At 46.3% G+C, this 12,675-nt stretch overlaps 1 protein-coding gene across 1 annotated transcript in view; it reads right to left on the minus strand.

The window, feature by feature from the left end:
• OLFML2A (olfactomedin like 2A) overlaps positions 1–12,675 on the minus strand; it is a 532,150-nt gene that overhangs the window by 118,150 nt on the left and 401,325 nt on the right. Inside the window, exon 6 of the mRNA XM_073600361.1 lies at positions 1,333–1,587. Coding sequence (XP_073456462.1) covers positions 1,333–1,587 — 255 coding nt within the window. The remainder of the gene's footprint in view (positions 1–1,332; positions 1,588–12,675) is intronic.

The raw sequence follows: 12,675 nt of genomic DNA on the forward strand, positions 1-12,675 counted from the left end.
AACTGTATTTTCACCTTTCTAGGTTGTACCAGGTTTGGCCTCCACCATCTATTTTAGTTATTCATTTAGGGGGCAATGACCTAGGTAATATCAGGACATTAGATTTGCTGTTTAGGATTAAGCAAGATTTGTACCGATTTAAGTTAACGTCACCGGATACAGTGATTGTATTTTCCGAAATTGTTCCTCATCTCGCTTGGTTCTCCTCCTCACAGGGGAAGGTGATGGAGAAAATGAGGAAGAGGATTAATAGAGCGATGGCTCAGTATATGCCTTTGATTGAGGGGTTGTCATATAGACATATCGACCTTGAAGGTGACATCCCAGGGTTTTATAGGCAGGATGGGGGCCACATCTCAGATGTGGGGCTGGATATATTTAATCTGGGCCTACAGTGTGGTATAGAGATGGCCGCGGCTTTGGGGGTGGGCAATGCTTGAGGTCTCAAACTCAGCTGGTGGGGACATTTATATTCTGATATAAGTTGTATTATTTTGCTCGAGTTCTAATAACTGAGTGATTGTATTGATGTTATGTTGAATATGGTTATGTAATAATAAAGTTTGAATCTTGTCAATTTTCGATAAAGCTTTAATCCAATAAAAGTGCCGCGGCCATTATTTGCCATAACTTCTTGTTCTCTTTATTTATCTTTATAATTATGGTGGTTGGTTAAGGTATCTGTGGGGTGGGTGTGGCCCACAATCTTATGATATAAGGGGAGCACTAATTGGGGATCCCTTTCTTGAGATTGTGGCCTCCCTATCCCTATTTTGTAATATTAATGATTGCTACTATTATAAGTATAGGCAGTGGTATAGGGAGTACTGTCGCTTTACATGCTAATGAGCTGTTCTATTGGGATCCAATGGGAACACCCGGAAATTTCTGGAATTCCAGAGAAATGCATATAAGGGGCTGCAGAGGCTGATACTTCCTCTTTGACCCATCCAGCTGAAGAAGTCCTGCCCTTCCCCCAATTTGTATGCACTTTTATGTGGATGGGTCACCCTGGATATCTGGGGGGTGACATTTATATTCTGATATAAGTTATATTATTTTGTTCCAGTTCTAATAACTGAGCGATTGTATTGATGTTGAATATGGTTATGTAATAATAAAGTTTGAATCTTGTCAATTTTTGATAAAGCTTTAATCCGATAAAAGCACCACGGCCATTATTTGCCATAACTTCTTGTTCTCTTTATTATAATTATGGTGGTTGGTTAAGGTAATTGTAGGGTGGGTGTGGCCTACAATCTCATTTCTTTTCTTCTACTTCTATTAGTTAAGTGCAGTTTTCCTATATCACATGTTTGCGAAAATACCAACCTTTATTATTGTTGCCTGCTTCAGGTCCAAGATCTGTGGATAAAAGTGTTGCTGGTACATATTCAGTAGTGGTAGTTTTAGCTGTTGTGGTGCTTTCGGTTCTGGTGGTTGTTGTAGCAGGTGTTGTGGAGGTGGTAGTGGTTGCTGCAGTCATCTCTATAATCTTGTCCTCTTGAATGATGCGAGTTTCTCTGATGTCTCCCTCTGTTTTGCTATCTTGTTTTTCTCCTCGTATCGTCAACCTTCCAATGTTTTCTAGAAATTACATGACAGCATAAAACAATGAACCCTTATGCATTACGATTACAAATTTCATTACGTAATTTATCACAAATTTAATTTTGCAGTGCCATGGAATAACCTATCAACAGCATGTGTACTTCTAAGTGCTCTTATTCAAAGTAGATCCTGACTCAAAACATATCCATGATTCTAAGTCAAGATCAAATTGTATAGCACTAAACCACAATAAACATGTTGCTCCATCAAATGTAATAAACAATAAATGTCTAGACCAAATTAATCTTAAGATAATGAATATCCATCAGTGGCAATGCACCATGCTTTGCTTCTCAAAAGAAAACTATGGACCATACTTTAGCTTGAAACCGCCGCTCGCCATAGCTGATCCTAGTATGGATGTATACATGTGAAAGCCTCAGTCAATGCCGCTCCTCGGGCCATGCCCCCCAACATGTTTCACCCCACCCACTGGGTCTTAATCATAAGCGACCCCTATGATTAAGCCCAAGTGGGTGGGGAAAAACATGTCAGGGGGCATGACCCGAGAAGCAGGATTGACTGAGGCTTTCACATATATACATCCATATTAGGACCAGCTATGGTGAGCCGCGGTTTCAAGCTAAAGTATTTATTGCTCACTGGATGGGTTTTTCTTACACTGGTATCCATATTATCCTGAATGTCAATGGGGCTCTACACATCAGCCTGGAGCAGCACACCAAGTACTTATGGCCTTTTATGGACCACACTTGATACAGTAAAAGAGAGTACAGGCAAACTTCTTCAGAAAATGTGTTTAACTAATGAGTGCATAAACTGCAAATGTACCAAGGTGTAGAGAAAACTCCTGTAAAGGGAAGCCATTCTGGTAAGTAAAGTATCAGCAATGATATCGACCTCTGGATAGGGGAACTTGCCTAGGGTCCATGAAAAAATTTCTTTGGATAGCTCTCGAGCAACAAGAGGTTCACCTGGCTATCTTCTTCCCAAAATGGCTGTGTAATATATATATATATATATATATATATATATATATATATATATATATATATATATATGTTACTGTTTGTATTATCTTAAAATTGTGTATTGTGCTGTTCTCTAGAGTTCTGATTGTATTATGAGAACAGTTCTATATATATTTTTAATACGTGTGCTTTGCCTCTCTTTAGTTTCAATAAAGTGAGGTTTCTCTGTTAATCAATTTTTCTTGGTTCTTCTTCCAACCCCCTGCTGTTATAATTAAAACTTAACTCTAGGCTAAACAAATATTGTCTAAATACAAGAGCCATGTGTTTTCATACTTGAACACCACACCACTATCCTTTACTTCTTCCAGATCTGTGCAGTAAGCCAGCATGAGACAACTAGGGATGAGCCGAACACCCCCCGGTTCGATTCGCACCAGAACCTGCGAACGGACCGAAAGTTTGCACGAACTTTCGAACCCCATTAAATTCTTTGGGACTCGAACGTTCAAAATAAAAAGTGCTAATTTTAAAGGCTAATATGCAAGTTATTGTCCTAAAAAGGGTTTGGGGACCCGGGTCCTGCCCCAGGGGACATGTATCAATGCAAAAACAAGTTTTAAAAACGTCCGTTTTTTCGGGAGCAGTGATTTTAATGATGCTTAAAGTGGAAAAAAAAGTGAAATATTCCTTTAAATATCGTACCTGGGGGGTGTCTATAGTATGCCTGTAAAGTGTCACGTGTTGCCCGTGCTTAGAACAGTCCCTGCACAAAATGACATTTGTAAAGGAATAAAAGTCATATAAAACTGCTTGCGGCTTTAATGTAATGTCGGGTCCCGGCAATATACATGAAAATCAGTGAGACAAACGGCATGGTCCATTACCAGGCCCTTTGGGTCTTGTATGGATATTAAGGGGAACCCCGCACCCAAATTAAAAAAAGGAAAGATATGGGGCCCCCAGTCCCTATATACTCTGAACAGCAGTATACAGGTGGTGCAAACAAGACAGGGACTGTAGGTTTGTTGTTAAGTAGAATCTGTTTGTAATTTTGAACTGGTACATTTTTAAAGTGTAGCTCCAGCCAAAAAAACTATTTTTAAGCTTTTTGGAAAACCTAGGGAAGGGTTATCACCCCTGTAACATTTGTTTTGCTGTCTGTGCACCTCTTCAGAAGATTTCACCTCACTTTCTGTCCCAATGACTAATGTTTTTTGAAAATTTGGGGTTTTTAGTGAAACCAGATTTGGTGATAAAGCATCAGTGAAGAGGAGACACATTTTTCCCATATTAACTCTTACAGGAGAGCATTTCCCCTCCTAGGGGTAGATTTCATTGCACTTCCTGTTGTCTCCTTCCATTTGAAAGTAGGAGTCATTTGTAAGTTGGATGTTTGAAAGTAGGGGCCTGCCCTATATACTCTGCAGAAATTGGGGCCTTAGGTGTTGGTGTTGCCACAACACTGTAAGCCCTCACAGTTACTCTTGGTGGGGGCAGGAACGGGTCCTGCTGTGAAATATTAGATCAAGAATTGTAATTACATGCCATTGTTGAACAGTGGTAGAAAAATTGGGCCTTTGGTGGTGGTGGTGGTGTGGCCACAACACTGTAAGCCCTCACAGTTACTCTTGGTGGGCGCAGGAATGGGCCCTGTTGTTAAATATTAGTTCAAGAGTTGTAATGACATGTCCCTGTTGAACAGGGGCAGAAAAATTGGGCCTTAGGCACTGGTGCCACAACACTGCAACCCCTCACAGATGCTATAGTTGGAGCTGCAAAGTATTGCATCAAAAATTGTAATTATACACCCCTGTTAAACAGAGGCTGAAAAATTGGGCATTGGGCACTGATGCTGGTGCCACAACACTGGAACCCCTCACAGATACTCTAGTTGGAGCGCAGAAATTAGCCCTGCTGCAAAGAATTGCATCAAAAAATGTAATTACATGCCCCTGTTAAACAGGGGCTGAAAAATTGGGCCTTAGCCACTGCTGCCACACAGGGCCGGATTAGCCACAAGGCCACCGAGGCCAGGCTTCGGGGCGGCAGTGGTGTAGGGGCGGCGCCGCTCCTGCAGCGACTTCGCGGCCGCCCCCCCTTTCGTGCTGCCGATTACAGTCTATTATGGGCACCAGTGCCCATAGAAAAGATGGCCGCGAGCCGACCACGAAACTGCGCATGCGCCGTTCCGAAGCCGGCCGGGCTCAGGAAAGCTCGTAAGCGCTCGGCCGGGCGGCGCATGCGCAGTAGCGTGATTGCGCCGCCCGGCGCCATTTTTGAAAAAATTGAGAGTAGCAAGTAATGTCAGCGGTGCGGCGGTGGGGAGAGAGATGACATCTCTCATTGCCCGCACCGCTGTTCCGCCCTCCTCCTTCTGGTGGCAGGCAGCATGGCAAGGGACATCCCAATCTGGTGGCAAGTGACATCTCCATCTGGTGGCAGGCATGGTGGCAAGTGACATCACCATCTGGTGGCAGGCATGGTGGCAAGTGACATCCCCATCTGGTGGCAGGCATGGTGGCAAGTGACATCCCCATCTGGTGGCAGGCATGGTGGCAAGTGACATCCCCATCTGGTGGCAGGCATGGTGGCAAGTGACATCCCCATCTGGTGGCAGGCATGGTGGCAAGTGACATCCCCATCTGGTGGCAGGCAGCGTGGCAAGTGACATCCCCATCTGGTGGCAGGCAGCGTGGCAAGTGACATCCCCATCTGGTGGCAGGCAGCGTGGCAAGTGACATCCCCATCTGGTGGAAGGCAGCGTGGCAAGTGACATCCCCATCTGGTGGAAGGCAGCGTGGCAAGTGACATCCCCATCTGGTGGAAGGCAGTGTGGCAAGTGACATCCCCATCAGGTGGCAGGCATGGTGGCAAGTGACAACCCCATCTGGTGGAAGGCAGCGTGGCAAGTGACATCCCCATCTGGTGGAAGGCAGCGTGGCAAGTGATATCCCCATCTGGTGGCAGGCAGCGTGGCAAGTGACATCCCCATCTGGTGGAAGGCAGCGTGGCAAGTGACATCCCCATCTGGTGGCAGGCAGCGTGGCAAGTGACATCCCCATCTGGTGGAAGGCAGCGTGGCAAGTGACATCCCCATCTGGTGGCAGGCATAGTGGCAAGTGACAAGAGATGGTGGCAAGTGACACGCTCAGGGCTCCCAATGATTCTGCATTATGGTGAGTTGAACTATTTCAGTTTATATTACAATGTAATGATAGAAATAATGTGTTTCAATCATCCTGACACCATAACAACCATGGTGCCGGGGATGATTGAAGCACTAACACCAGCCATTGCCTTGAAAATTTGCCTGCGAAAAATCCTTACCCCTCGCGCGCTTACCCTGAAGTATTTTTAGTCTGTACAATTAAAGCCAGTTATTTTCAGTGTTCTCATGTATGGAGATATGTTTTTAATTGATCTATTGTAGAAGTCATCGATAAAGGACGTGGTGTGTGTGTGTGTGTGGGGGGGGGGGCATTGAAGGACCCGGCCTTGGGGCGGCAAAGGGAGTAAATCCGGGCCTGCTGCCACAACTCTGCAATCCCTCACAGATGCTATAGTTGGAGCGCAGGAATGAGCCCTGCTGCAAAGTATTGCAGTACAAATTGTGATTATACGCCCCTGTTAAACAGGGGCTGAAAAATTGGGCCTTGGGCACTGGTGCTGGTGCCACAACACTGCAACCCCTCACAGATACTATAGTGGGAGCACAGGAATGAGCCCTGCTGCAAAGTATTGAATCAAAAATTGTAATTACATGCCCCTGTTAAACAGGGGCAGAAAAATTGGGCCTTGGCCACTGGTGGCGGTGCCCAGAACCAAAAATGTTCTTACAAGCTATCAGCATGAAAATTGAGGAGGAAGAGGATTGTTAGGATAGTCACTCAGCATCAGCATAGGCAGCCTTGAAGCGATCTCACATAAAAAAAAAAATCAATCGGTTACCCTGGGAATTACAGACCAGTTAGCCTAACATCAATAGTATGTAAACTCTTGGAGGGGATGATAAGGGACTATATACAAGATTTTAGTAATAAGAATGATATCATTAGCAGTAATCAGCATGGATTCATGAAGAATCGTTCTTGCCAAACCAATCTATTAACCTTCTATGAGGAGGTGAGTTGCCATCTAGATAAAGGAAGGCCCGTAGACGTGGTGTATCTGGATTTTACAAAAGCATTTGACACAGTTCCCCATAAACGTTTACTGTACAAAATAAGGTGCGTTGGCATGGACCATAGGGTGAGTACATGGATTGAAAACTGGCTACAAGGGCGTGTTCAGAGGGTGGTGATAAATGGGGAGTACTCAGAATGGTCAGGGGTGGGTAGTGGGGTCCCCCAGGGTTCTGTGCTGGGACCAATCCTATTTAATTTGTTCATAAACGACCTGGAGGATGGGATAAACAGTTCCATCTCTGTATTTGCAGACGATACTAAGCTAAGCAGGGCAATAACTTCTCCGCAGGATGTGGAAATCTTGCAAAAAGACCTGAACAAATTAATGGGGTGGGCGACTACATGGCAAATGAGGTTCAATGTAGAAAAATGTAAAATAATGCATTTGGGTGGCAAAAATATGAATGCAATCTATACACTGGGGGGAGAACCTCTGGGGGAATCTAGGATGGAAAAGGACTTGGGGGTCCTAGTGGATGATAGGCTCAGCAATGGCATGCAATGCCAAGCTGCTGCTAATAAAGCAAACAGAATATTGGCATGCATTAAAAGGGGGATCAACTGCAGAGATAAAACGATAATTCTCCCGCTCTACAAGACTCTGGTCCGGCCGCACCTGGAGTATGCTGTCCAGTTCTGGGCACCAGTCCTCAGGAGGGTCGTACTGGAAATGGAGCGAGTACAAAGAAGGGCAACAAAGCTAATAAAGGGTCTGGAGGATCTTAGTTATGAGGAAAGGTTGCGAGCACTGAACTTATTCTCTCTGGAGAAGAGACGCTTGAGAGGGGATATGATTTCAATTTACAAATACTGTACTGGTGACCCCACAATAGGGATAAAACTTTTTCGCAGAAGAGAGTTTAATAAGACTCGTGGCCACTCATTACAATTAGAAGAAAAGAGGTTTAACCTTAAACTACGTAGAGGGTTCTTTACTGTAAGAGAGGCAAGGATGTGGAATTCCCTTCCACAGGCGGTGGTCTCAGCGGGGAGCATTGATAGCTTCAAGAAACTATTAGATAATCACCTGAATGACCACAATATACAGGGATATGTAATGTAATACTGACACATAATCACACACGTAGGTTGGACTTGATGGACTTGTGTCTTTTTTCAACCTCACCTAATATGTAACTATGTAACTATGTAACTATGTTACATCAGCATCAGGTGCTTGGTAGCTGGTGATCCAAGACTGATTCATTTTTATGAAGGTCAGCCGATCGACCGTTTCGATGGACAGGCGCACCCTGTGATCGGTTACAAAGCCTCCAGCAGCACTGAATGTGCGTTCCAAAAGAACGCTGGATGCAGGAAAGGCCAGTAGCTCAATTGCATACTGTGCAAGCTCTGGCCAGTGATCCATCCTCAAGACCCAGTAACCCAGAGGATTTTCGGTGAGAAAGGTGTCCAAGTCTGATCTTGCCCCTAGGTAATCTTGCAGCATGTGAATCAGACGCTGGTGATGGTTGCTGGAACCGATCAGTAGGGATGAGCTTTGAGTTCAAGTCGAACTCATGTTCAACTCGAACATCGGCTATTCGCCAGTTCGCCAAACAGTGAACAATTTGGGGTGTTCGCGGCAAATTTGAAAGCTGCGGAACACCCTTTAAAAGTATATAGGAGAAATCAAAAGTGCTAATTTGAAAGGCTTATATGCATGGTATTGTCATAAAAAGTGTTTGGGGACCTGGGTCCTGCCCCAGGGGACATGTATCAATGCAAAAAGAATTTTTAAAAAAGGCCATTTTTTCAGGAGCAGTGATTTTAATAATGCTTAAAGTGAAACAATAAAAGTGTAATATTCCTTTAAATTTCATACCTGGAGGGTGTCTATAGTATGCTTGTAAAGGGGCGCATGTTTCCTGTGTTTAGAACAGTCTGACAGCAAAATGACATTTCAAAGGAAAAGAAGTCATTTAAAACTACTCGCGGCTATAATGAATTGTCGATCCGACAATACATATAAAAGTTCATTAATAAAAACGGCATGGGATTTCCCCACAGGGGAACCCCGAACCAAAATTTAAAAAAAAATGGCTTGGGGTTCCCCTAAATTCCATACCACGCCCTTCAGGTCTGGTATGGATATTAAAGGGAACCCCGCGCCAAAAAAAAAAAAAAGGCCTGGGGATCCCCTCAAAATCCATACCAGACCTGAATTTAAGGGGAACCCTGCGCCAAAATAAAAATAAAATGGCGTGGGGTCCCCCCAAAAATCCATACCAGACCCTTATACGAGCACGCAACCTGGCAGGCCACAGGAAAAGAGGGGGGATGAGAGAGCTCCCCCCCTGAACCGTACCAGGCCACATGCCCTCAACATTGGGAGGGTGCTTTGAGGTAGCCCCCCAAAGCACCTTGCCCCCATGTTGATGGGGAGAAGGGCCTCATCCCCACAACCCTTGGCCGGTGGTTGTGGGGGTCTGCGGACGGGGGCTTAGCGGAATCTGGAAGCCCCCTTTAATAAGGGGACCCCCAGATCCCGGCCCCCCCATGTGAATTGGTAATGGGGTACAAATGTACCCCTACCATTTCACAAAAAAAGTGTCAAAAAGTTTAAAAAACACAAGAGACGGTTTTTGAGAAGTCCTTTATTCATTTCTTCTTCTTTCGGCTTCTTCTTCCATCTGCTTTCTTATAGTGTTCTTTCGGTGTTCTTCTTCCTCCATCTTCTTCTTCATCTTCTTCTTCTCCACTCTGCTCTTCTCATCCCGCATCTTCCTCCAGGCTTCTTCTCCGCTCTGTCCGCATGATCAGAGGAAAGAAGATGGAAGAAGCCGAAAGAGGAAATTAATAAAGGACTTGTCAAAAACCGTCTCTTGTGTTTTTTAAACTTTTTGACACTTTTTTTGTGAAATGGTAGGGGTACATTTGTACCCCATTACCAATTCACACAGGGGGGGCGGGATCTGGGGGTCCCCTTCTTAAAGGGGGCTTCCAGATTCTGATAAGCCCCCTGCCCGCAGACACCCACAACCACCGGCCAAGGGTTGTGGGGATGATCAACATGGGGACAAGGTGCTTTGGGGGGTTACCTCAAAGCACCCACCTAATGTTGAGGGCATGTGGCCTGGTACGGTTCAGGAGGAGGGGCGCTCTCTCGTCCCCCCCTCTTTTCCTGCGGCCTGCCAAGTTGCATGCTCGGATAAGGGTCTGGTGTGGATTTTTGAAAGGACCCCACGCCACTTTTTTTTTTAATTTTGGCGAGGGTTCCCCTCAAAATCCATACCAGACCTCAAGGGTCTGGTATGGATGTTGAAGGGGACCCCCACGCCATTTTTTTTAAAATGTTGGCGCGGGGTTCCCCTTAATATCCATACCCAACCTGAAGGGCCTGGTATGGAAATTAGGGGAACCCCCATGCATTTCTTTCATTTTGGGTCGGGGTTCCCCTGTGGGGAAATCCCATGCAGTTTTTATCAATGAACTTTTATGTGTATTGTCGGATCGACATTAATAGCTGCAGGTAGTTTTAAATTACTTTTTTTCCATTGAAATGTCATTTTGCTGTCAGACTGTTCTAAACACGGGAAACATGCGCCCCTTTACAGGCATACTATAGACACCCCCAGGTACTAAATTTAAAGGAATATTACACTTTTATTGTTTCACTTTAAGCATTATAAAAATCACTGCTCCCGAAAAAACGGCCGTTTTTAAAAATTATTTTTCCATTGATACATGTCCCCTGGGGCAGGACCCAGGTCCCCAAACACTTTTTATGACAATAACTTGCATATAAGCCTTTAAAATGAGCACTTTTGATTATTCCTGTTCCTGTCCCATAGACTTTAACGGTGTTCGCGTGTTCGAACAAATTTTTTGCCTGTTCGCTGCGAACCAAATCGGGGGCTGCGAACTAAAAATTTGTCTGAACGCATCGGTCAGACGGCCACCTTCTCCTCCGCTCCTTCTGTGACTGACCGAAGCCTCAGCAACACGTTGTCCAGGAGGACCAGGAAATTGTAACCTCCCAGGCTCTGGAAACGCATTGCACAAAACTTTCTGCAAGGCCTCCCGAAGATGTTTCATCCTCTGCTCCCTCTGCGACGGCAAGATAAGGTCTGCAACCTTACCCTTGTAATGTGGATCAAGGAGGGTTGTCAGCCAGTAATCATCCCTCCACTTGATACCACGTATATGAGGATCCTTCCGCAGGCTTTGCAGGATCAGGGAGGCCATGCAGCATAGGTTTGCTGAGGCATTCGGTCCAGAGTCCTTTGGGTCACTGAGGACTACATGATCCGCAGCCACCTCCTCCGAGCCACTTACAAGTCCATGGTTCATACTGTAAATGATCCCTTGAAGACTGCTGCTGATGCTGAGTGCCAGGCTCCACCTCCATGCTGACACAATCCTCCTGCTCCTCCTCGTCCTCTTCCTGTGTGATCGGCGGGCACGCAGGAACACTGTCTGGATAAAGGGGGCCTTGAGAGGTAAGGAAGTCCTCCTCTTCCTCCCTCTGTTCTGTCTCAAATGCCCTGTCCATTATTCCACGCAGCGTGTGCTCCAACAGGTGGACAAGAGGGACAGTGTCACTGATGCATACACTGTCACTGCTCACCATCCTCATGGCCTCCTCAAATGGTGACAGGACAGTGCATGCATCCCTGATCATAGCCCACTGGCGTGGGGAAAAAAAAAAACAAGCTCCCCTGACTCTGTCCTGGTGCCATAGTCACATAGGTACTCATTGATGGCCCTCTGCTGTGTGTGCAGCCGCTGCGGCATGGCCAACGTTGAGTTCCACCTGGTGGTCATGTCACAGATTAGGCGGTTCTTGGGCAGGTTAAATTCCTTTTGGAGGTCAGCCAGCCGAGCACTGGCTTTATATGACCTGCGGAAATGCACACAGACTTTCCTGGCCTGCCTCAGGACATCCTGTAAGCCCGAGTACCTGCCCAAGAACCGCTGCACCACCAAGTTAAGGACATGAGCCAAACAGGGCACATGGGTCATTTGTCCCTGTCGAAGGGCGGAGAGGAGGTTGGTGCCATTGTCGTAAACCACTATACCTGCCTTACCTGGCATGGCATTAACCACCTCTGAACCTGCCCCTGCAGAGCTGACAGAATCTCTGCCCCAGTGTGGCTCCTTTCCCCCAAGCACACAAGCTCAAGCACCGCATGGCATCTTTTTGCCTGCGTGCTTGCGTAGCCCCTTGAACGCCTATGGAGCACCGCTGGTTCCGAGGACAAAACAGCACAGGAAGAGGCCTTGGAGGAAGAAGAAGAGGAGGAGGTGGAGGAGAGAGGTGTGGCAGGATCACCACTAGTAGAATTTTGGAGGCGTGGTGGCAGAACAACCTCCAACACTACTGCACCCTGTCCTGCATCCTTCCCAGCTGCCAGAAGAGTCACCCAGTGCGCGATGAAAGATACGTAATGTCCCTGTCCATGTCAGCTGGACCATGAGTCAGCGGTAATATGCACCTTACCGCTGACCGCCCTGTCCAGCGAGGCCAGGATATTGCCTTCCACATGCCGGTAGAGAGCCGGAATCGCCTTCCGTGAGAAAAAGTCGCGTTTGGGAACCTGCCACTGAGGAACAGCACATTCCATGAACTCACGGAAGGGGGCAGAGTCTACCAACTGAAAGGGTAGCAGTTGAATTGCTAGCAATTTAGCCAAGCTAGCATTCAACCACTGGGCATGTGGATGACTGGGAGCGAACTTCTTTCGGCGGTGCAGCAGCTGGGGCAGGGAAATTTGCCTGGTACAATCTGACGTCGGTGTACCGATAGCAGATTGCCCGCAAGTACTTGGCTGTGACAAACCTAATTCTACATCTTCATTCCTTTCAGTGCAGGTTTCAGAGAGGACTGAAGGTATAGTGGGGTTGGAGATCCCAGCTGATGAGGAGCAAGGAGAGGTCCGCTTTGTCCTTTGGTGTGGGTCTTTTAGGTACGCTTGCCAACGGACTGCATGGCAGGGCAACAT

This window comes from Aquarana catesbeiana, linkage group LG09 (assembly GCF_042186555.1).
Source record: "Aquarana catesbeiana isolate 2022-GZ linkage group LG09, ASM4218655v1, whole genome shotgun sequence".
In the NCBI taxonomy this organism is placed as follows: Eukaryota; Metazoa; Chordata; class Amphibia; order Anura; family Ranidae; genus Aquarana; species Aquarana catesbeiana.